The sequence below is a fragment of the Bombina bombina genome, chromosome 5 (genome assembly GCF_027579735.1).
Source record: "Bombina bombina isolate aBomBom1 chromosome 5, aBomBom1.pri, whole genome shotgun sequence".
In the NCBI taxonomy this organism is placed as follows: domain Eukaryota; kingdom Metazoa; phylum Chordata; class Amphibia; order Anura; family Bombinatoridae; genus Bombina; species Bombina bombina.
The window spans coordinates 337,039,165-337,065,658 of record NC_069503.1 but is presented as its reverse complement, the minus strand read 5'-3'; the positions used below and the strand labels follow the sequence as shown (position 1 = coordinate 337,065,658).

Genomic DNA, 26,494 nt, shown 5'->3' with positions numbered 1-26,494 from the left:
ATGAGAGTAATGCCACATTCATGCCAAAGTTGCGGGTGTGAGTCCCTAAGTGCAAAGAGGAGTCCCGATAGGGAATGTATGGGGGAAGGATGTGGGGCAATTTGTTTTAATGAGCGCAGTCTATCCCAGAAACGTAGAGAGTGTAGGATGATGGTATTATGTATGTTATATGTAGACCTAATGTGCTTAGGGAGCCAGATAAGATCTGGGAGTAATAAGGATTTAGGCAGGGTAGCTTGTTCCAAAGTCTACCAACCACTAGGGGTAGAGGTGGTTAAAATTAATTTTAAACACACTGAGTACAATAAGTACAAGTACAAGTTGTGATGAGAGCAGGAAGTGATGTCACTAGTTTGGGGGCGGGGCTTAGGTCCGGTAGTCTGTGTCGCAGTTAGTTAGTGAAATCAACCTGACTAGATGTATGTTTCCATGCTCTGTAATAAAATAGAGTTGTACCATCATTGCTGTGTCCTGCATATGTCCTGCATCTCATGACATGGTGTCAGAAGTTCTTGCCTGCGCTTCTGTTCCTGATCGATGAGGATTTCAAAGTTTACCCCGCCTGCAGCTTGGCCCACATGGCGTCAGTGGTTTCAACGCTTCAGGATTGCTTCCAAGCTGGACAAGGAGAGTGGTGAAGTACAAGTTAATTCTCTTTTATACTCTATGGGGAAAGATGTGTAGCCAGTGTTCAATGCTTTTACTTTCCAAGAAGGGGAAGAATTTAACTTTGATATAGTTATGGATAAACTCAGTGCCCACTTTGTGCCCAACAGAAATGTGATTCATGAGAGAGCTTGTTTTCACAAACGTAATCAGCGTGTGGGAGAATCTGTGGAGTCATTTGTGCGCAGCCTGTATGAACTAGCTGAATTCTGTGAGTTTGGTGTTGCTAAAGAAGAGCAAATCAGAGACAGAATAGTTATTGGAATTGCAGATGCTAAAGTTTCACTGAAGCTGCAGTTAGAGCCTGATTTAACATTGGATGGGGCTATTAGGATGGCCCGCCAGAGTGAACTGGTGAAAAAGCAAAGTGCTGATCTGAGGTCTGAGAGTATTGTGGATGAAGTGCAACAGTCCAGAAAAACTGCTAGTGAAAGGCACAGTGTGAGTGGTAGATCTAAAATAATGGATAGACCTAGAAGTGGATGGGCGCAGCATGCCCAATGCACACAGTGCTACCGTGCCCATGATCAGAGTTTTATATGCCCGGCCAGAGATAAAAGATGCAGAAAATGTAACAGAATGGGCCATTTTGAAGTGGTGTGTAAAACTGAATACATTAAGGAGATGCAGGTGGACAGTGACCAGGAGGGTCAGGAAGTGTCTTTTGTGGGGTCTGTTGTGGAACGGCCAAGCTCAGAGGAAGATTGGAAGGTTACTTTTACTGTAATGGGAGCCAAAGTTGATTTTAAGATTGACACAAGAGCAGATATCACTGTAATGTCTCTCACTGCATTTATAAAACTGCCTTGACAGCCCCAGCTGGCGAAGGTTACTACAAATGTCCATAGTCCTGGTGGCCGCATTGATTGTGCGGGGAAATTTCTTGCCAGCTGTGAGTACAAGCAAAGGAAATTCACCATGTGGGTGCATGTGATTCGAGGTCAGTGTGTTAGCAATTTATTGAGCAGATAAGCAGCCTGTGACTTGGGCCTTGTGGCCAGAGTGAATGAGATCTCCGAAGATATGTTTGGTGAATTGGGCCTACTGAATTGCAAGCCAGTCCGTATAGCACTTAAAAGTGACGCAGTCCCATACAGTATTTCTACTCCCCGTAGAATTCCGTTCCTGCTCATGCCTCAAGTGGAGAAGGAGCTTATGTGCATGAAGTCTATGGGGGTTATTGAAGAGGTTGTTGAAGCAACTGATTGGTGTGCCCCCATTGTTCCTGTTGCAAAGAAAAACGGAAAGATTCCGCCTCTGTGTGGACCTGAAAAGGTTGAATGAGGCAGTGAAGAGAGAGAGATTTGTGCTGACGACATTAGAAGATATAGCTCCAAAGTTGGCTGGGGCGAAGTTCTTTTCTACATTGGACGCTTCTAGCGGCTTTTGGCAGATCCCCTTAGATCCAAAGTGCCGCAAACTGACTACCTTTATCACACCGGTAGGTTGGTTTTGCTTCTGCATACTCCCCTTTGGGATATCCTCTGCTCCTGAAATCTTTCAAAGGGAAATGAGTTCTCTCCTGAGTGACCATATGGGCACGGCAGTCGTCATGAACCACATTCTAGTGTATGGGTCTACAGTGGAGGAGCATGATCAGCGTTTAAGTTGTGTGCTGCAGGCTATCAAAGAGTCTGGGCTGAAGTTAAATAAAGAGAAATGTCTTTTTAGGAAAACTGAATTATGTTACTTTGGGCATATTATCAATGGAGATGGCATCAAACCAGACCCCAAGAAAATTTGTGCTATTGAACAGATGAAAAGTCCTTCTGATGTACATGAGCTGAGACAGATATTGGGCCTTTGAAATTATGTGGGCAAATTTCTTCCAGATTTATAAACAGTTCTACACCCTATCACAGAGTTGCTAAAGAAAGACGTTGCCTGGGTCTGGGGACCTTCACAAGAAAAATCTTTTATGCAGGCCAAGTCCCTGCTGGGGTCTGCCCCAGTGCTGGGGTTCTACGACCCTTCCAAAAAGACTGTGGTTAGTGCTGATGCAAGCATTTATGGGTTGGAGGCTGCTCTCCTGCAGTTAAATGAAAATAAACTACAGCCGATCGCCTACTGTTCCCGCACACTGATGGCTGCTGAGTCAAAATATGCTCAAATTGAGAAAGAGTGCCTGGCTGCAGTTTGGGCCTGTGAGCGCTGTCAGCGTTATCTAGTGGGATTAGAGAAATTTAGTCTGGAGACTGACCATAAACCGCTAGTCCCTCTAATCAACTCTTATGATATTGACAAAACACCCTTAAGATGCCCGAGACTTTTAATGAGACTACTCAGGTTCAATGTTCAGGCAGTGCATGTGCCGGGGAAACAACTGGTTGTGGCAGATACACTATCCAGGCTCCCGCTGGCTGCTGCTGAATAATCCTCAACCGAATCTGATGTGAAAGTGTATGTTGATTCGGTTCTGGCCTCAAAGTCCATTTCTTCAAGGAAACTGGAAGAAATAAAGAAAGAGACATATTTGGACACAGATCTGCAAGAGGTTATAAAGTACATAAAAGAAGGCTGGCCTGAGAGCGGGGCAGCCTGGATGTCTTTAAGTTCTTACCAGTCAGAGAGGTTGCAGCTCACAGAGCTGGAGGGGTTGGTGCTGTTCCAAGACCGCATCATTATTCCTGTCAGCATGAAGAAGGAGATGTTAAACAGGATTCACGATGGCCACTTAGGCATTACAAAGTGCAGAGAAAGGGCAGCTACAGCTGTGTGGTGGCCTGGGATCAGCTCCGACATTTCAAATCTCGTGTCTAAATGTACCTTTTGCCGGGAACGCCGGCCTACTCAGAGAAGGGAGCCCTTGATTTCTACTCCGCTGCCTGTGGGGCCGTGGCAGAAAATAGCTGCTGATTTGTGTGAACTGCACGGGAAAAAGTTCCTTGTTGTGATCGACTACTATTCCAGGTATTTGGAAATTGCACCTTTGAATGATATCACAAGTCAAGCCATTATCATTCGTCTGAAGAGCTTGTTCGCCCGGTGGGGCATTCCGATGGAGCTGGTGAGTGATAATGGCATGCAGTTCGCTTCTACAGAGTTCAGTGCTTTCAGCATGGAATATGACTTTGTACATTCCACGTCAAGTCCACATTACCCGCAGGCCAACGGAATGGCTGAAAGGGCAGTTCAAACAGCAAAGTTCATTTTAAAGCAATCTGAGCCGTTCCTAGCCCTCTTGTCATACAGGGCGACGCCCATTCAAGCCACCGGGTTTAGCCCGGCACAACTGATGCTAGGACGCCAGATTCGCAACACTTTACCCTCAGTGGGTGTCTTCAAGCCGACTGGCTCTGTTCCTCGGGACGAAGTCCTTAGGAGGGATGAAGAGGCAAAAAAGGGCTATCGTTTATTCTACAACAGGAGACATTCTGTGAGGCCCTTACAGGAACTAAATGAGGGGCAAAGTGTCAGAATTAAACTGGATGATGAGAAGAAATGGAGGACGCCTGCTACGGTAATTGGACGCTCTCCAGAACCAAGGTCTTATGCAGTCCTTACTGATGGAGGGACGGTTACAAGCCGTAACCGAAGACATCTTCAGCCTGTACCAGAGAGTCTGGAACTGGATGCCTCAGTACCACCGCCGGTGGGATCCCCTGTTCTAAGAGAGGTGCCTTCCCCTCAGCAAGATCACAGCGGGGATATGTCTTTGCCTCCAGCGGACTCTTATTCACCTTCTTCTGTATCAGAGGACAGTTCATGCAAAGTTACATCAAGTGGAAGAGTGGTGAAACTTCAGGCCCGATATAGGGACTGACTTTAGCTAGAACAGTGACCGGAAGTATTGGCAGAATAATCCCATGGTCACTGTGGACTAGGGTAGTCTACCCCGATGTCCAAGTCAGGATGTAATTAATGTTGTTTATTTTTCTGTAACCCATTTGCTATATACTGTTATATGATGATGTTGTATGCTCTTTGTATACCCTGTTATTTGTTATATTTAAATTTATGCTTCGCCCTTTGAAAAGGGGGAAGATGTGATGAGAGCAGGAAGTGATGTCACTAGTTTGGGGGCGGGGCTTATGTCCGGTAGTCTGTGTCGCAGTTAGTTAGTAAAATCAACCTGACTAGATGTATGTTTCCATGCTGTGTAATAAAATAGAGTTGTACCATCATTGCTGTGTCCTGCATATGTCCTGCATCTCATGACACAAGAAATAGTAGTGTGCTCATCTTGCTTGTATTAATATTTGTTGTTGGTTAAGTGCTGTTTAAAATACCTTAGTGTTTTTTTAAAAAAAAAAAAAAAAACATGTATTAACTGTTATCTCTTTTTATTGTGAATTAAAAACATGAAAGAAAAACAATGGCTGTGTGAAATATAGCAATGTTTAAAGGGATATTAAACCCTATTTTTTTCTTTCTTGATTTAGAAAGAATATGTAATTTTAAACAACTTTCCAATTTACTTCTATTATCTAATTTGCTTCATGCTCTTGATATCCTTTGCTGAAAAGCATATCTAGATAAGCTCAGAAGCTGCTGATTGGTGGCTGCACATAGCTGCCTCGTGTGATTGGCTCACCCATGTGCATTGCTATTTCTTAAACAAAGGATATCTAACAAATGAAGCAAATTAGATAATAGAAGTAAATTGGAATGGTGTTTAAAATTGTATTCTCTACCTGAATCATAAAAGAAAAAAATGTGGGTTTAATGTCCCTTTAATGATATTTAAACCCGGATAATAAAATTACTATATTTATATTCCATGCAGCCATCATTTGCACATTTTATCTGTCCCTCATTGTTCTAAGACGTTAGATAATGGAAACCTGTGTTTCCATAGGTTGTATAATGCATTCTACAATAGCACAGGGGGGATTCTTTACCTCAAAGAATGCACTCCATTTATCAAATGGCCGGCAATCCAGGTTCACTGATATGATCCTCGACTGCCCAGCCTCGCATTTAACATTGCACAAGCTGCTCAAGCATGAATGAATGGACGCAAGTAAGGGGCATTGCACAAGCAAAGGGTGCTGTCAATCATCCCAATAGCATCTGATCAGGATGATTGAAATCCGCCAAACATTTGGTGGCGGAGTGGTGAAGTTGTTTAAGACCACTGCTATTTAACTGCTGCTACAGTTGCTGCTTAACTAGTGGGGTCTCCGAAGAAGCTCTGGCAGCTTGATAAATGTCCAATAGATTACTATGATGTAAAATACAGATGGGAATATACTCAAAGGCTAAGCAGATGCAGCACTAAAATTCCCCCAAGTAGTGGTGTTTTTGTTAAATTCTTTGCTAACTTGTCCTCAGCAAAAGTAATTAGATAAGAAAAACATAGATTTCAACATGGTGACACAGACACACATTACTTTATAAAAACTAAAGTACTTTAAATATTTAAACAATTAATACAAATTTATAAAAATATAGGGTCAGATTACAAGTGGAGAGCTATCGTTAGCAATATTGAGTTTTCACGTTAGCGAGCAAGTCATATTACAAGTTGAAAGTAAACGCAATTGCTTGAGCACAATTGAAGTTAACGCTCGCCGTGTTAGCGTGTTCTCAGAGCTGTGGTTAACTGTTTCACAAAACAAAAAAGTGTCACAAAACACACCAATAATACATTACACAATGCAGTTACACTCATATTAACACTTGCTAATAAAAATATTACCAAAAATATTGTACAAAGAAGTAATAAGGGCTCAAAGATATGAGATCTCAGGTGTTAGAAAAAAAAAAAAGGCAGGCAAAGGACTTTAACATAGACATACACATATACATGATATGCTTCAGGAAGGTTCTTCTCTGTGAAAGGCACATGTTGAGCAAAAAGAGGCTGCTTCTTGGATGGTAACTAGCCATAGAACAAGCTATTATGCTATTGTTCGTTCCCAGGTTGAGCCTTTCTCTCTTTTTATTTATACACATATACATGTCTAAATATGTATATGTATGTATATTTGTCTATATATGTATACATATTTATATATGCACATGTATACACATACATACATATGTGCACATATATATATATATATATATATATATATATATATATATATATATATATATATATATATATATATATATATATATATATATATATATAAAAGTGAACTGGATTCCTTTGTTGTCAACTAGATGTTTTGCACATAGAGGAATATGTTCTAATTATTTATAAATATATATTCCTATATATATATATATATATATATATATATATATCTGTATATATCTATACCTATATGTTTATATATATATATATATATATATATATTTCTCTGTTTCTTTCCAAGGTTAGCACTCTAGCATGACTTCTTAGAGCCTGAGTCACAAATGAATATAGGTATACAAGAAAGACTCTTCTCTCTTTTTCATAGGTTTTTCAACATTTATTTTCCAACGTTTCGGCCCCAACCTGGGCCTTTGTCAAGGTAACATACAATGCAAACTAACACAATATTTATACCCTGTTAAACCACTCCCCCACTCACTCAGGTGATGCTCTATAACCCTGTGATTCTCTGATTTTCTTAAGGTAAAATCTGGATTCAGTTCACTTAACTGATTACTGGAATTTTCCTTTTTTCTACCTAAAATAAAGCATTAATACATTAGAATACTATAGTCACATGTGTATCACTAGAAACAATTGTTAGGGTTACAGGGTATTAAACATATTTACAAATAACTATTATAACTGATTTATAAACTAACTACTATATCCCCTCCATTAGTGGTACAAGAGTCCACTATAATAATATTATCAAAAATTCAGCTTACTGAGTTTCAGATGACTTATTTTACAAGAAACAGGACAGAGACAGGTGTGTATTCAAGCCCCTGGGGTAGACTGTGTCTAGTTCAGAGATCCATCTGGCCTCTCTTTGTAATAAAATGGTCTTTCTATCAGTCCCTCGTTTCAGAGGTTGTATTTGGTCTATAGGACAACATCTGAGACTAGACACAGAGTGGCCCTTTTTCAGAAAATGTTTAGCCACAGGCTGATCTGACTTCCCTTTCTCTAAAGCCTGTCTGATGCTGGACCTATGTACTGCCATTCCCTTCTTCAGCATGCATTCCGTCTTTCCAATATACCTGTCCCCACACTGGCACTTGATCATATAAACCATGTATTTGGACTCACAGTTTAATGGCTGTCTTATGTCATACCTCCTACCAGTGTGGCTGTGTGTGAATGTGTTGCCGAGGATTAGATTATTACACATAGTGCATCCATGACACCTATATACACCTGGTTTTCTCATCAGAAAATGTTTTACTTGTTTTTCATATTTATCAGTGGGGTCTGCCTGTACTAACATATCATTCAAGGAGTGTCCCCTTCTATAAGAGAATATCGGGAGTTCTTTTGTGAAAGATTTTAATCTCTCATCCCCTTGAAGGATTTTCCAATTATCCTGGATATCCCTTCGTATTTTCCAACTTTCTGTTGTATACTCAGTGACAAAAAAATAGTTTATCTTCATTCTTTCTCCTTTTCTCCACTTTTTGTTCTTTTGCTATTGTTGCCTGTGTTTTGCTATCTTGTAAGATAATGGCTGGGTAACCCCTTCTATAAGAGAATATCGGGAGTTCTTTTGTGAAAGATTTTAATCTCTCATCCCCTTGAAGGATTTTCCAATTATCCTGAATAGCCCTTCATATTTTCCAACTTTCTGTTGTATACTCAGTGACAAAAAAATAGTTTATCTTCATTCTTTCTCCTTTTCTCCACTTTTTGTTCTTTTGCTATTGTTGCCTGTGTTTTGCTATCTTGTAAGATAATGGCTGGGTAACCCCTCTCTGAGAATCTTTCACCCATTTCATCCACAGCTCTTTCTACCTCATGCAGTTTAGAGGTGAGTCTCACTGCTCTCAATATTTGAGCTTTTGGCATAGAGTTAAGTAGGTGTCTTGGGTGAAAACTCTCATATTGTACTAAGGTGTTTCTATCTGTAGTCTTTCTATACACCCTTGTCTCTATCCTGTCATTGTCTCTGAATAGTTCTATATCCAGAAACTCAATTTTCTCTTTGTCCCATTTCAGGACAAATCTAATGGGACTCTGCATTTTATTAATCTCATCCAGGAATCTAGTGAGGGTACTTTCACCACCATACCAGAGAAAAAACACATTGTCTATGAACCTCCTGTAGTTCCTACCATATTGTAAGAATAATTCATTATTCATAATATTAGCCTGTTCATATGAATGCATAAAGATATTAGCATAACTCAGTGCTACCCGAGAGCCCATGGCTGTACCCATGCACTGTAGAAAAACATCCTTTTCAAATTTGAAATAGTTTTTATGCAATATGAAGTGTAATAGTAATGCTAGGTATTCTACAGGAGGCCCCCTAGATCTAGTATTTTCTTGTAACAACTGCCTAACTGCCTCAATCCCCTCCTCATGAGGGATGCAGGTATAAAGATTTGAGACATCCATTGTAACAAATAGCATATTATCCCCACAAGATTATATTCCTTTCAGTGTCTCTATGAAGTGATGAGTCTCTTATATATGAGGGTATTTGTTTTACTAGTCCCTGTAGAATATCATTCAAGTATTGGGCCACTGGTTGGTTTAGTGACTCCATAGCAGAGATTATGGGCCTTCCTGGAGGGGGGGGGGTCAATAAGAGTCTTATGGATCTTTGGGAGTATATAGAAAACTGGGGTCTTGGGGCATTCAGTAAACATGAAGTTCCTCTCACCCTCCGAAATCCAGCCATTCTGCATCCCCATCAGTAGAATGTTATCCAACTCCCTCTTGTATTCCAAGGTGGGGTTTCTGTTTGATTTTATGTAGTTCTGACTGTTGTTTAATTGTCTTAATACCTCTCCCTGATAATTCTTATAGTCCATTAAGACAATACTTCCACCCTTGTCAGCAGGCTTCAAAATTTTGTCCCCATTATTTTTAAGGCCTTTGAGTGCATCCCATTCCCTGCTTTCAAAATTGGGTTTGTTATGTGAAATAGTCTTGTCTAAGATGCCTATATCCTTTTCCACAAGTTTCAGGAAGCTAGTTAAATGGGGATTACGGGTATTGGGATCAAACTTACTGACACCTCTATATTCCTTATATGTGCCCTGATCTCTGACCCCTTTATCCACAAAAAAGTCTCTAAGCCTTAAGCTGCAACCACATTTATATAGGTCTCATTTTGTGCGAAACATTTTTACTTTAGTTTTAGGGACAAAGTTCAATCCTCTCTCTAATACTCTCTCTTCTTCTGGTGTTAAGCGGTGTTTTGAAAGGTTAAAGATTACCTTTTCTTTTGATTGCTGACTGCTCCCGTTTAGCTCCGGGTTATTTGTGCTTTTTCTCCTGCTCCCCCTCCTTGTATTGCGGGGTCTTCTGTTGTTAGCCTCTCTCCTTCCTCCAAAAAAGGCTCCTGGTCTCTGGGTTGCTCCCGGTCACTTCTGAATGATGCAGAGTCAAGCGTTGCTCCCTCTGGGCGTCACACTCTTTGCACGTCACGCCTGCGCCTCCTGCCTTGTTAATCTTTATTTAGAATACATTATTATATTTAGCATTTATTGAGTGTTTAATGTTTCTATAGCATTGCCTGGTAACATATGTTAAAATCTTATGCCAGATACAGACTGATTGTTTTTTCCTTTTTTACAGTTCCTGATTTGTGGAATATGTGGAATATTTTGTGCCAAAAAAAAATCTGGACTTATAGTAAGTAACAACAGATCCATTTATCTCTTGTACTATACCAATATACTTAAAATCCTAAAAAATTATCTAATAAACTTAGACTAATGGGGAGTGGTTTAGTCCACTGTGTGCATGAAAAGCAAATACAATAGCAAAATCTCTCCTGGTAGCTATAAATATATATCTACAAATTTGACTTTCCCATCCAAACTATGAATTACCTTGTAAACCATCTATATCCCCAATTTATTATATTTTTTGTTTTTAAATGACATGGGCCAATAACTCTTGGTGATCATATGGTAAGATGTGCTTTTGTGGTCCAATAAGCAGTAACATAACACAATCTCTTCATTAAGCTTTATTTCAGCATTTTTATATTATTTTATGTTACAGTGCCAAATACTTAGCATTCCAATCAGTGTTCCAATCACTAGAAAAATCTTAAACCCTATTTATTAATATATCAACCATCATTATTGGTCAACTGCAAATGTCATTTTAGACATGTGAAGGAATTTGAAAAAGACATGCATGTCTACTACATGCCTACTACACATTCAAATATACAAATTGAACATGCACTATATGACCAAAAGAATATGGGCATCCCTACTAATTATTAAGTTCAGGTGTTTCAGCCCCACCTATTGTTAACAGGTGCATAAAATCCACCATATAGCCCTGAAATCTCCATATACAAAACTGGCAGTGCTATGTGTTGTAGTGAAGATGCCACCTTTGCCACAAGTCAGTTAATTAAATCTGTGCTCTACTATATTTGCTCTGGTCAACTGAAAATGCTATTATTGTGACATGGAAGCATCTAGGAGCAACAATAGCCCAGCCATGAAGTGTTAAACTATACAAATTTACAGAGCTGGCCACCAATTGCTGAAACGTGTAGGGTGTAAAAATCACCTATCATCTGTTAAATAACTCACTACAGACTTCTATATTTCCTCTGGAAGCAGCATCAGTGTGAGAGCTGTAGATTGGGATGTTTGTGAAGTTGGTTCCATGGCCAAGAAGCTGTATTGGGTTGAATGGTCTAAAGCACACTGCCACTGTACTCTGGAGCAGTGGAAACATATTTACTGAAGTGATGAATCATGCTTAATTATCTAGCAGTCTGATGGAAGAATTTGGGTGTGGTGGATACCAGGAGAATGCTACCTACTGAAATGCATAGCGTCTATTGTAGAGTTTTATAGAGGAGTTTTAATGAACTGTGGCTATTTTTCAGGGTTTGAGCTAGGCCCCTTAGTTCCAGTGAAGGGTCATCTTAATTCTACAAGATACAAAGAAATTTCAGACAATTGGTTGTTTTCAACTTTGCCAGTTTAAGGAACATCCTTTCCTGTTCCACAAAGTGAGGTCCATGATGACATGTTTTAATGAGTTTGGTTAGGAGGAACTTGAGTGGCCTGCACTGATAACTAACCCTTAGCTCCATTTAACACAGATAGGATGAATTGAAATGCCATTTGCGAGCCAGACCTTCTTGTTCAACATCAGTGGCTGACCTCACAAATGCTCTTTCGGCTGAATGGGCACACATTTCAACAGACACTCCAAAACCTTGCGTAAAGCCTTCCAAGAAGAGTTGTGTTGTTATAGGGGGGGCCCACTTCATTTAAATACCCATGGGTTTCAATAGGATGTCAAACAAGCTCATTGATGTATACATCTTGTATATAACAAACTGGAATTTTTAAAGGGTCAGTAAAGTCAAAATTAAACTTTTAGGATTCAGTACATGAAATTTATATAACTTTCCAATTTTATTCTATTGTCCAAATGGATTAATTCTCTTGACAACCTTTGTTGATGAGCATAACTAGTAGGCTCATGAGCTGCATTGCAGGAATTTGCTGAACTGTAGATTTTTAATTACAAAGTACAATATAAGACAGACACCTAGGTTACAAGTTTTGCGCTATAGAGGGTGCGAAATGAACGCAACAAAAGTTGTATTATTTAACTCTCCATAGCGCTGCCATTACAAGTTTCAGAAAACCTGCCTTGTGCGTGTGCGATATGGTGGCGATAAGTTCCATACCGCATAAAATTCAAGGGCTGCTTTGACGTGCTCATGCACGCTTTCCCCATAGACATCAATGGGGAGAGAGTGTTAGAAAAAACCTAACACCTGCGATTGCGGAATGAAAAGCTCTGTAACGCAACCCCATTGATGTCTATGGGGAAAAAAAAGTTATGTTTAAACCTAGCACCCTAACATAAACACCAAGTCTTAACACCCCTAATCTGCCACCCCCAACATCACCGACACATAAATAAAATTATTAACTTCTAATCTGCCGCTCCTGACATCGCCGCCACTAATAAAAGCTATTAACCCCTATTAGCCGCTCCCCGACATCGCCGCCACTATAATAAAGTTATTAACCACTTTTCCACCGCAGCCCAAAATCGCTGACACTATAATAAAGCTATTAACCCCTATTCCGCCGCTCCCCGACATCGCCGCCACTAAATAAAGTTATTAACCCCTAAACCTCTGGCCTCCCACATCACCGCCACTAGATAAACCTATTAACCCCTAAACTGCCAGCCCCCCACATTGCAAAAAAATAAATTAAACTATTAACCCCTAAACCTAACAACCCCCTAACTTTTAATTAAAATTACAATATCCCTATCTTAAAATAAATAAAAACCTGTGAAATAAAACAAAAAAAAGTTTAAACTAACAATTAACCTAACATAACTATTATACTAAACTATTGTACTAAAATTAAAATAACTACCAATTATAAAAACTAAATTACAAATTAAAAAAAACCTAACACTACTAAAAAATGTTGTCTAAAATAATAATTTTTTTTTTTACTAAATTACGAAAAATAACAAACACTAAATTACGAAAAATAACAAACAAAATTATCAAAAATAAAAACAATTACACCTTGTCTAATAGCCCTATAAAAATAAAAAACCCTCCCCAAAATAAAAAACCTAGCCTACAATAAACTTTTTTGAGTGCGGGATTGAAGTTGCGTTACAGGCTAAAATGGCTAAAATGCTTGCGGTACAGCTATACCGACAAGACTCATAATGGCTGCGTTACTGTTTTTACGCTGAAATGGCCATGGTTTTATGAGCTTGGTTAGGAGGAACTTGAGTGGCCTGCACAGATACCTGACCATTAGCTCCATTTAACACAGTTGGGATGAATTGAAATTACTTTTGCAAGCCAGATATTCTTGTCCAACATCAGTGGCTGACCTCACAAATATTCTTTTGCCTGAATGGGCACACATTTCAACAGACACTCGAAAACCTTGTGGAAAGCCTTCCAAGAAGAGTTGTGCTGTTATAGGGGGCCCCACTTCATTTAAATACCCATGGTTTTTAATAGGATGTCCAACAAGCTCATTGATGTATACATCTTGTATATAACAAACTGTTATGTTTAAAGGGACAGTAAAGTCAAAATTAAACTTTTAGGATTCAGTACATGGAATTTATATAACTTTCCAATTTTATTCTATTGTCCAAATGGATTAATTCTCTTGACAACCTTTGTTGATGAGCACAACTAGTAGGCTCATGAGCTGCATTGCAGGAATTTGCTGAACTGTAGATTTTTAATTACAAAGTACAATATAAGACAGACACCTAGGTTACAAGTTTTGCGCTATAGAGGGTGCAAAATAAATGCAACAAAAGTTGCGTTATTTCACTCTCCATAGCGCTGCCATTACAAGTTTCAGAAAAGCCGCCTTGTGCGTGCGATATGGTGGCGATAAGCTCCATACCACACAAAATTCAAGGGCTGCTTTGACGTGCTCGTGCACGCTTTCCCCCTAGACATCAATGGGGAGAGAGTGTTAGAAAAAACCTAACACCTGCGATTGCGGAATGAAAAGCTCCGTAACGCAACCCCATTGATGTCTATGGGGAAAAAAGAGTAAAGTTTAAACCTAGCACCCTAACATAAACCCCAAGTCTAAACACCCCTAATCTGCCGCCCCGACATCGCCGACACATAAATAAAATGATTAACTTCTAATCTGCCGCTCCCGACATCGCCGCCACTAATAAAAGCTATTAACCCCTATTCCGCTGCTCCCCGACATCGCCGCCACTATAATAAAGTTATTAACCCCTATTCCCCCGCAGCCCAAAATCGCTGACACTATAATAAAGCTATTAACCCCTATTCCACCACTCCCCGACATCACCGCCACTAAATAAAGTTATTAACCCCTAAACCTCAGGCCTCCCACATCACTGCCACTAAATAAACCTATTAACCCCTAAACTGCCAGCCCCCCAACATTGCAAAAAACTAAATTAAGCTATTAACCCCTAAACCTAACAACCCCCTAACTTTAAATTAAAATTACAATATCCCTATCTTAAAAATAAATTAAAACCTGTGAAATAAAAAAAAATAAGTTTAAACTAACAATTAACCTAACATAACTATTATACTAAACTATTATACTAAAATTAAAATAACTACTAATTAAAAGAACTAAATTACAAATGTAAAAAAAAACTAACACCACTTAAAAAAAATTAAGTCTAAAATTGCAAAAAATAAAAAATACTAAATTGCGAAAAATAACAAACAAAATTATGAAAAATAAAAACAATTACACCTTGTCTAATAGCCCTATAAAAATATAAAAGCCTCCCCAAAATAAAAAAAAACCTAGCCTACAATAAACTTTTTTGAGTGCGGGATTGACGTTGCGTTACAGGCTAAAATGGCTAAAATGCTTGCGGTACAGCTATACCGACAAGACTCATAATGGCTGTGTTACTGTTTTTTAGCGTTAAAACAGTAACGCACAACTCGTAATCTAGCTGAGAGTTTGTTAAGAGTAGTCTGGTAATCTCCAGTAATTTTGCAACATTTTGTTGTGAAAAAAATGCTTTAAAATAGTTAAATGCATAACTTATGACTCTTTACATATAAATCCTGTGTTATTTTCTTTCTCAAAGTTTAGAAACTGACACCAAAAACAGGATATAGCAAAACAAGGTTAACTTGTGGGATTGTTGCCAAATTTCATTGTTTCATATTATAGTCACAATTTCTATAAAAATGGCTTCTATGTACAATTCTATTGATCAGTTACTGTTCTAATTATGAAAGGTAATCATTGTCATTTATCGATGACTAGTCCTAAAGCCCGTTCACACGAACAATTTTTTGCAGTACAGAGGTTACACCCCTTGTTCTCTCCCCCCACACTCTTTTGCTCTCTCTCCCCCTCTCTTTTGCTCTCTCTCCCCCCCTCTCTTTTGCTCTTTCCCCTCTCTTTTTCTCTCTATCTCCCCCTCTCTTTTGCACTTTCTCTCCCCCTCTCTTTTGTGCTCTCTCTCCCCCCTCTCTTTTGCTCTTTCTCTCTCCCCCTCTCTTTTGCACTCTCTCGCTCCACCTTTCTTTTGCTTTCTCTCCCCCTCTCTTTTGCTCTCTCCCCCCCTCTCTTTTGCTCTTCTCCCCCCTCTCCTTTGCTCTTTGCCCTCTCTTTTGCTCTCTCTCACCCCCCTCTCTTTTGCTTCCCCCCCCTCTCTTTTGCTCTCTCTCTCCCCCTCTCTTTTGCGCTCTCTCTCTCCCCCCTTTCTTTTGTGCTCTCTCTCCCCCCTCACTTCTGCACTCTCTCTCCCCCCTCTCTTTTGCACTTTGTCTCCCCCTCTCTTTTGTGCTCTCTCCCCCCCTCTCTTTTGCGCTTTCTCTCTCCCCCTCTCTTTTGCGCTCTCTCTCTCCCCCTCTCTTTTACACACTCTCTCTCTCCCCCTTCTCTTTTGCTTTCTTTCTCCCCCTTTCTTTTGCTCCCTCTCTGTCCCCCCTTTCTTTTGCTCTCTCTCTCTCTCTCTCTCCCCCTCTCTTTTGAGCTCTCTCTCCCCCCTCTCTTTTGATCTATCCCCCCTCTCTCTCTCCCCCCTTTCTCTCTCTCTCTCTCTCCCCCCTCTCTTTGCTCTCTCTCCCCCTCTTTTGCTCTCTCTCTCTCCCCCCTCCCTCTCTCTCCCCCTCTCTTTAGCTCTCTCTCCCCTCTTTCTTTTGCGCTCTCTCCCCCCTCTCTTTTGCTTTCTCTCTCCCCCTCTCTTTTGCTCCCTCTCTGTCCCCCCTTTGTTTTGCTCTCTCTCTCTCCCCCTCTCTTTTGAGCACTCTCTCCCCCCTCTCTTTTGCTCTATCCCCCCTCTCTCTCCCCCCTTTCTCTCTCTCTCTCCCCCCTCTCTTTGCTCTCTCTCCCCCTCTTTTGCTCTCTCTCTCCCCCTCTTTTGCTCTCTCTCTCTCCCCCTCCCTCTCTCTCCCCCACTCTCTCCCCTCTCTCTCCCCCCTCTCTTTTGCTCTCTCTCCCCCTCTTTTTCACCCCCTCTCTCCACTCTCTCTTTTGCTCTCTCCCCCTCTCTTTTGCTCTCTCTCGCCCCTCTCTCCCCCTTTCTTTTGCTCTCTCTCCCCCTTTCTTTTGCACTCTCTCCCCCTCTTTTTTGCTCTCTCTCCCCCCTCTCTTTTGCACTCTCTCTCCCCCTCTCTTTTGCTCTCTCTCTGCCCCCCCCTTTCTTTTGCTCTCTCTCTCTCCCTCTCTTTTGAGCTCTCCCCCCTCTCTTTTGCTCTATCCCCCTCTCTCTCTCTCACCCCTTTCTCTCTCTCTCCCCCCCTCTCTTTGCTCTCTCTCCCCCCTCCCTCTCTCTCCCCCTCTCTTTAGCTCTCTCTCCCCCTTTCTTTTGCGCTCTCACCCCCCTCTCTTTTGCACTCTCCCCCTCTCTTTGTCTCTCCTCCCCCTCTCTTTTGATCTGTCTCTCTCGCACGCGTGCACCCGGCGCCTCCCCACACCCCGTCCACGCCACGCCTCTCTCACTCCACCTCTCTTTTGCTCTCTCTCTCTCTCTCTCTCTCCCATCTCTTTTGCTCTCTCTCCACCCTCTCTTTTGCTCTCTTTCTCCCCTCTCTCTTTTGCTCTCTCTCTCTACCTGCTCTCTTTTGCTCTCTCTCTCCCCCCTCGCTTTTGCTCTCTCTTTCCCCCCCTCTCTTTTGCTCTTTCCCCTCTCTTTTGCTCCCTCTCTCTCCCCTCGCTTTTGCTTTCTCTCCCCCCTCTCTTTTGCTCGCTCTCCCCTCTCTTGTGCTCTCTCTCTCCCCTCTCTTTTGCACTCTCTCTCTCCCCCTTTCTTTTGTGCTCTCTCTCTCCCCCTCTCTTTTGCGCTCTCTCTCCTCCCTCTCTTTTGTGCTCTCTCTCCCCCCTCTCTTTTGTGCTCTCTCTCACCCTCTCTTTTGCACTCTCTCTCCCCCTTTCTTTTGTGCTCTCTCTCCTCCCTCTCTTTTGCTCTCTCTCTCTCCCCCCTCTATTTTGCTTTCTCTCCCCCTCTCTTTTTCTCTCTCTCTCCCCCTCTCTTTTGCTCTATCCCCCTCTCTCTCTCCCTCTCTCTCCCCCCTCTCTTTTGCTCTTTCTCCGCCTCTTTTGCTCTTTCTCTCTCCCTCTCTTGCTCTCTTTCTCCCTCTCTCTCTCCCCCCTCTCTCCCCTCCTCTCTTCCCCTCTCTTTTGCTCTCTCTCCCCTTTATTTTGCGCTCTCTCTCCACCTCTCTTTTGCTCTCCCCCCCTCTTTTTTGCTCGCTCTCTCCCCCTCTTTTGCTCTCTCTCCCCCCTCTTCTTTGCTCTCTCTCTCCCCCCTCTCTTTTGCTCTCTCTCCCCCCTCTCTTTTGCTCTCTCTCTCCCCCCTCTCTCTCGCTCTATCCCGCCACTCTCTTTCCCCCCCTCTCTCTCTCCCCCTCTTTTGCTCTCTCTCTCTCTCCCCCCCTCTCTCTTTTGCTCTCTCCCTCCTCTCTTTTGCTCTCTCTCCACACTCTCTTTTGTGCTCTCTCCCCCTCTTTTGCTCTCTTTCCCCCCTCTCTTTTGCTCCCTCTCTCCCCCCTTTCTTTTTCTTTCTCCCCCTCTATTTTGCTCTCTCTCTCTCTCTCTCTCTCTCTCTCTCTCTCTCTCTCTCTCTCTCTCTCTCTCTCTCTCTCTCTCCCCCTCTCTTTTGCTCTCTCTCACCCTCTCTTTTGCTCTCTCTCTTTCCCCCCTCAATGTTTCTCTCTCCCCCTCTCTTTTGCTCTTTCTCTCCTCCTCTCTTTTGCTCTCTCTTCCCTCTATTTTGCTTTTTCCCCTCTATTTTGCTCTCTCCCCCTCTCTTTGTTTCTCTCTCCCCCCTCTCTTTTGATCTGTCTCTCTCGCACGCGTGCACCTGACCCCGTCACGGCCAGCCACATCCACTCACACCCACTGTTTTCACGCCACAGACAGCAGATCAGGTAGCCTCTAAGGCCAGGTGTGTTTGTCATCACGCTGTCTCTACTGCGCATGACAGCTTCGGACAAACACACTTGGCCTTTTATATTATAGGATGGGATATGAAAATTGTATTTACAAGCAATGAGGAATAAATGCTATTCCAGCATATGATTTATTCATAAACACAAATTAATTTAAGCACTAAGTTTATGCTTAGAATAAAAAATGCATAAAGGAATATAAATAGATAGCTGTGCTGTTTAGTATTGTGGATTATCAAGAAATATTTGTAGCTATTATTTGTTTACAGCTAAATTATGAGTGGGGCGCTATCAGTCCCACACAAGCAATATTGGGTTTTTGAGGTTGTTTGGGTGCAAGTGAAATTTCGCTCATATTACAAGTTGAAAATAAAGATTAGAATGATTATCGTGACTTCAAAGTTCTGGTTAACCATTACGCTCAAATAAAAAGTTGCACAAAACACATCAAAAATACATTTAAAAGTACACTTATGGGGAACCACCGGGCAGCAACCATGCTTGGTCACAGCTTTGAGTGCTGCTTCAGCTCAGAAACTTTAGCTTACCTAAATCCTCTTCCTAAGCTGCCATCCAGCAGTGAAAATAACAACATACCAATGAGCTAATTGTTACTTATCCGATGATGCCAAAATCTTTCTTGATAGCTGACAGCAACAGAGAACCGGAGCTACTTTTGGGGCTGCGGCCTTTTACCCCCCCCTGAAGAGTACTTGCTGGTCTCTGCCGTATTACAATGATAAGTTTACATTGTATTAAGTAACTTGCACTCTTGAAATCATGGAAGAGTTGGGGAAAGTATTCCAAGAGTTTATGGAAAACTTTGAGAGGTAGTTTTGCGCAAGGATAGACAAAATTGTTGCTTCCATAAGGTCGAGAGACGGCTCAACTTGAAATGCACTGCATAGCCTAGTGACAGAGGGAACAGATACAGATGCGAGGGGCATTATACACCCGCAGATTGTGCCGGTGTTTGCTTTGCCAACCTTGTAGTCTACATGTCGGCAGAAAGAAGGTGACTCAGGGCGTATGCTACAGAAGAATCAGGCGGGTCTCCCCTGCCCGGCTACCAGGCAATGGGAGGAAGGCCTCCTCAACCTACCCAATGATATTAGCAGAATCTTCTATCTCTCCTTCCCAGAGAGTGAAGTCCTTTGCCTAAGTGCAGAAGAAAATGACCGGGTGTCTGCTCTTGGGAGTGTGGCCGGCTCCCATGCGTGTGACGTTGGTACCACAGACGACCTGCCAGGACTTCTTCGCCAGAAGATTGCAGACATGGTCTCACATGGAATGAGCATGAGGGTTCTTAGTATGCGGACATCTACGTGCATGCACAAAAATGTATCCACTCTAGCTATTTCAGTGAGGTGACCCTGTATGCCCGGGAGTACAGATTCTTTACATGTAAGATGCACAGACAGGGAATTGGCTGAGACTCTGGACTATGACTGGGTTACTGTGCTGCAATCAGCACTTGTTATACACGCTTGCCTGCTTTGTAAAATGTGGTATGCTGTGAAAGCCTGATATATGTACTTGCAGTCTGTATTAGAGTTTTGCAATTTTCCTATAGGTCATATCGTTATTTAATCTATAATGAGAAGAAAGTGTTGACAAATTTATATTATTGACCGGGGGTTCTAATGCAGAAAGCTTATACCTTAGAACTAAATATTATAAGCTTGCGTAACCTAGGAACCTGTCAACCTTATAGACAGGTTAACCCTTACTAATGCTGATGGATGATGGAATTTTGGCCCCACTATATAACTGTTTTTGTTGTTTTTTTTATATATATTTACAGCAGTAGCTAGGAATTGCCTGAGAGTGTTATCCCTTCCCAATAAGTTCTCCACAGATGGATTCATAAGCTATTCAGTTTAACACATTTACCTATGGAAATAAAATATAAAGTATATAATTTGTTTTTCACGGCTGGCATGCCAGTCTGATTTCCCCTTTTAAGCTTCCCGATGCTATTTAATTATCACTACTGATAATTAAATAGTTAATTGAATAGTTTTATATGTATGTCCATGTTGATCCGTGAAATCTCTAACCTAGGTTCCAGACAAGATTTTCCCCTGATAGCAGTTTATTTTCTCTTATTTTTAATAGTTAGATAGGAACAAATATTGCACAGTTTGATAGATTTATTGAAGCCTCAAAAATATGTATAATAGCTTGTATTTAACTTAAGGCTTCTCACAAGCATGATTAATGTGTTACCTACCACTAAAATTTGCATAGTAGCATGTATCTAATTGCTCCTTACAAGCATGAGTAGTGTGTTACTTTCCACTAACATATCGTTTAGTTTGCATGGATATTTCTTATTGTTTCGCTCACAATACACATTGTTCTTTAATATTTTTACCTAATAACTAATGGACCCTGCCATATATTATGCTTTTCATTATGAGGGGTTATTTACTGACAAATTCAAAGAAATGGAAACAGGAGCACCGGTAGATGTGCAAGTAGCGTTTATTCACTACAATATCGCTACATGTAAAAAGCTATAAGTCCATGCTGAAAGTTGCTTAAATCAGCATGTACATTAACACAATGCTTCTCATACATTGACAGCAGATGGATGGCCAGCAATGAGAGGAAGAAAGTGTAACAACTGACGCGTTTCGGCTTTCCAGCCGTAGTCCTAGCTGAATAAAATGTTAAAAACAAGCACCCTTTATCAAGGGCAATCCTTCCTCTCATTGGCCATCCAATTATGCCAATCATTTGGCCAGGTTAGATACAATGCATCTTATTTTCTTGATACAATATTACCAAATGGATATGCACATATGGAAATGTAATGACAAAGACAATCACGGATAATGATAACTATTGATAATTGAATTCTGCTGTAATAAAAAGAAGATTGATTATATGAATTGTTTTACATATCCACAGATTGTTTTGTATCTCTTCAGTCCTAACATCCCTTATACACAGAAAAAATGGGGAAAGTAGGAGGAGGGCGGGGGTAGCCTATTTGTATTCCATGGCTACTAGATTTGCTAGTATTTACTGATCATAACATTTTCTAATATTGTGTATCCTATTATGGTAATATGTTCCCTGACTCACATATATGTAGAACTTATTTGAAGATGAAGATGTATGCTTAAAACTATAAGATATACCTATACTTCCTATAAAATAACACATATCTATGCGAGTGGTGCCTCTTGATTATTTGTACATAAGACCCGTTTTACTTCGGCTGACCTAATAAACAGGAATGTGGAGATTTTTGTTCATAAAAACTTATTTTCCCTCTGCACATATATATATGCAGTGTAACCATTTACCTCATGGATAGCATATTTTCAAAATGCCACAAGAAGTGATTGCGAACATATTATTCCACTTGTTTAATTTAACTTGTGGTATATTGCCTGAAAAATGTGTTCACTGCCAATAATTTATCAGATCATACGTGGAGTTTAATCCTGAGGGTGTTCTGGTTTTTAATTTAAAAATCCAGAACACCTCCTGTCTACCCAAAGCTCTTTCCCTGTCCCGTCCTCTTGAGGGAATAGGAACATTTTCAATGGCTGTCCATTTAAAACTTTCCGTATTCTTTTTGTGGGTCTGTACAAAATGTTGTACCAAAGGGGTACTTGATTTACCTGTTCTAATGGTGGAGAGATGCTCTCTAATGCGAGATTGTACCTCCCTTGTGGTTAAGCCTACGTACTGTATCTCACACGTTCCACAGGTTATCAGATATATTACAAATTTTGACCTGCAAGTTATGCAGGAATTAATATCAAATTGCTGTCCTGTAGTGGTTGATTTAAAAGTTCCCCCCACATGCCACCTTTTCACAGGCCACACAGTCTCTGAAATTATATCTATGCATTCATTTGACCGTGAGCCAAGCTGAACCCCCTGGTTCAACCTTTCTGAGTTTGGTAGGGGCTACCATGTTGCCAATGGTTTTGTTTTTCTTATATGAAAATTAACAACCCTGCTTGGATAGATCTACCAGATCGTCATCAGCCGCGAGCATTTTAAAATGTCTCCTGAGAGTATTGCAAATTTCTGCATATTCCACTGAATAATCTGTTATAAAGAGGAGGCCCTTCTTAAAGGGTTTCTTCATACCTACTCTTTCATTCTTAGACAACAGCAAGACATCTCTTTCTAAGTTTTTTACAGATTCTCTGGCTTTTGTGATTATCTTGAGTCCGTAGCCCCTATCCCTGAGTCTAGTTGTTAACTCCTTGCTCTCCTTCATATACTGATCTTGGTGAGTGCAATTTCTCTTAACCCGTATATACTGTCCTTTAGCTACTGCTTTGAACACATTTCGAGGGTGGCAGCTATTTGCGTGCAACAGTGTGTTCCCTGTGATGGGCTTTCGATAGATGGAAGAAACCACCTTTCCACCTGATATGGCCATTAGGGTAACATAAAGATAGTTAATAGAATCTTTGTTGCACTCAAAGGTGAATTCAATGCCTCTATCATTTTTATTCAAATAGTCAATGAAGATAGGTACATCAAAGTATGTCCCCTTTCCACACAAACAGAAGGTCATCTATAAATCTCTTATAGAAAACAATGTTCTGTCTGTGTGGATTTCTCTCTCCAAATATGTGGTCCTCCTCCCACCAACCCATGAATAGGTTGGCGTAGGAGGGGGCAAATGTTGCCCCCATTGCCGTACCACACATTTGGAGAAAGAACTGACCATTGAATTCGAAAAAATTATGGGTCAACAGGAAACCCGTGACCCTAAGTACAAATTCACATAATGTAGGGTCATCCGTGTAATATTTTTTCATATAGTAATTCACGGCTCTCAGACCCTGTTCGTGGGGAATTGATGAATATAGTGACTTGACGTCAACCGTCACCCAAATATACTGCCACACCAATCAATCTTGGAAACCAAATTGAGAATGTGTTTAGTGTCCAAGACAAAACTCGTTAGTAATCTGATCATAGGCTGCAGTAAGGCATCCAACCACTCCGACAAAGGTTCAAGAAGAGACCCAATGCCACTGACAATGGGCCTCCCCGACCCCTTGACGTCTGTGAGGGATTATTTACTGATACATGTATTGTTTGTTCCCTTTATTTATGTTGTGTTTAGGGATTATGTAACCACAAATCTACTATAGTTCTTTCTCCCAGCTATGTAATGTGCGTTACAGTTCAACTTAAATATCTTGCAGTTTATTGTGCTAGTTTCAATAAGATTGTTTTCCTGCAAGTCTAAGGCAGGTGTTCTTAGCATATTTGTACCTGAAAGCTGCACTTTGTCACAAATGTATTGTATATACCAACTGAATATTTATGTTTTCTAGGCTCTCAACTGTGTTTTCTGAAGCTGCTCTAGATAAAGCCTTGGAAGGTTTGTGTTCTTTACTATAGCCACACTCTTTAGTACGGATTCTCACTTTATGATTATTCAGTCACTATATACTGCAGACCTTATGTTTCCAGCAACGCCTTAAAATTGCACTAGTTTTTTTATAAGCTATGGATCTGTGTTGGATTCGGACTCTGCGGGGCATTAGTGGATTAAGCTCTGATATATGAGGTCTGTTCTACTCATAAGATCACCACCCAGAGTCTTCTATTTTTGTTTTTTTTATAGTACAAATTGTTACCAAGTGACTACATTATAAGCTTAACTATTGAGAAGTCATTATCTGGCACCCACAAGTCGGTTTGTTAGCTGCAGCTGTTATTATGTTAAGTATATGGCCCATGAGTGGCCTATCAGGTTCTCTTTACGTATAAAAAATAAATAAATATGGTTCTACATTTTAGATGGTATCTAAAAGTGGTCCCTTATCATTTGCCTTATATAAGTTTAAGGTGTGTGAAGAGTCCAAAAGTGGCCCTCATTATAAGCTAGAAGGCATGTTATGTTGTATTATAAGATGGGAATATTAACAAATGTGGTCTTTATTGTTGTCTGTAGTAGGATATAGTGCTCAGCGTTTCTTATTGTATGCAATTGTGAAATTCTGCATCAGTGTCACACATTGTAATCGGTTTATTCTGTACTGCTTGGTGAACCTTAATAAAAATTATTTAAAAAATAACACCTAGATTTAGAGTTTTGCGGCCAAAGGGGTGCGTTAGCTAAGCATGTTTTTTTCCCCCCGCACCTTTTAAATAACGCTGGTATTTAGAGTTCTCTGAAGGGCTGCGTTAGGCTCCAAAAAGGGAGCGTAGAGCATAATTTTACCGCCACTTCAACTCTCAATACCAGCGTTGCTTAAGGTAGGAAAAATCTGATTGGCTGATTGAATCAGCCAATCAGATTGAAGTTCAATCCGATTGGCTGATTGGATCAGCCAATCGTATTGAGCTTGCATTCTATTGGCTGATCGGAACAGCCAATAGAATGCGAGCTCAATACGATTGGCTGATCCAATCAGCCAATCGGATTGAACTTCAATCTGATTGGCTGATTCAATCAGCCAATCAGATTTTTACTACCTTAATTCCGATTGGCTGATAGAATTCTATCAGCCAATCGGAATTCGAGGGACGTCATCTTGGATGACGTCATTTAAAGGAACCTTCATTCGTTGTTAGTCCGTTGGTGAGGAAGGATGGCTCCGCGTCAGCTGCTTCAAGATGGACCCGCTCCGCTCCGGATGGAAGAAGATAGAAGATGCTGCCTGGATGAAGACTTTGGACCCTCTGGAGGACCTCTTCTTGCCGGATAGGATGAAGACTTCGGACCCTCTGGAGGACCTCTTCTTGCCGGATAGGATGAAGACTTCGGACCCTCTTCTGGACGGATTGGTGATACCCGGCTGGGTGAATACAAGGTAGGGAGATCTTCAGGGGCTTAGTGTTAGGTTTTTTAAGGGGGGTTTGGGTGGGTTAGATTAGGGGTATGTGGGTGGTGGGTTGTAATGTTGGGGGGGGGTATTGTATGTTTTTTTTTACAGGTAAAAGAGCTGATTTCTTTGGGGCATTCCCTGCAAAAGGCCCTTTTAAGGGCTGGTAAGGTAATAGAGCTGTTAACTTTTTATTTTAGAATAGGGTAGAGCATTTTTTTATTTTGGGGGGCTTTGTTATTTTTTTAGGGGGCTTAGAGTAGGTGTAATTAGTTTAAAATTCTTGTAATCATTTTTTATTTTTTGTAATTTAGTGTTTGTTTGTTTTTGTAATTTAGTGTTTGTTTGTTTTTTAATTTAGTTTAGTTGATTTAATTGTAGGTAATTGTAGGTAGTTTATTTAATTAATTTATTGATAGTGTAGTGTTAGGTTTAATTGTAACTTAGGATAGGATTTATTTTACAGGTAATTTTGTAATTATTTTAACTAGGTAGCTATTAAATAATTAATAACTATTTAATAGCTATTGTACCTAGTTAAAATAAATACAAAGTTGCCTGTAAAATAAATATAAATCCTAAAATAGCTACAATATAATTATTTGTTATATTGTAGCTATATTAGGGTTTATTTTACAGGTAAGTATTTAACTTTAAATAGGATTAATTTATTTAATAAGAAATAATTTATTTCGTTAGATTAAAATTATATTTAATTTAGGGGGGTGTTAGGGTTAGGGTTAGACTTAGCTTTAGGGGTTAATACATTTATTATAGTAGCGGTGAGGTCCGGTCGGCAGATTAGGGGTTAATACTTGAAGTTAGGTGTCGCTGATGTTAGGGAGGGCAGATTAGGGTTAGACTTAGCTTTAGGGGTTAATACATTTATTATAGTGGCGGCGAGGTCCGGTCGGCAGATTAGGGGTTAATAAGTGTAGGTAAGGTAGCGGCGATGTTTGGGGGGGCAGATTAGGGGTTAATAAATATTATGTAGGTGTCGGCGGTGTTAGGGGCAGCAGATTAGGGGTACATAGGGATAATGTAGGTGGCGGCGGTGTCCGGTCGGCAGAT

General features: G+C 40.6%; 1 protein-coding gene across 2 annotated transcripts in view; it reads left to right on the top strand.

The window, feature by feature from the left end:
* TMEM196 (transmembrane protein 196) overlaps window positions 1-26,494 on the top strand; it is a 62,935-nt gene that overhangs the window by 23,200 nt on the left and 13,241 nt on the right. For both annotated transcript variants that reach the window (XM_053712995.1, XM_053712994.1), the window contains exon 2: window positions 10,277-10,333. In XM_053712995.1, the coding sequence (XP_053568970.1) occupies window positions 10,277-10,333 (57 nt within the window). The remainder of the gene's footprint in view (window positions 1-10,276; window positions 10,334-26,494) is intronic.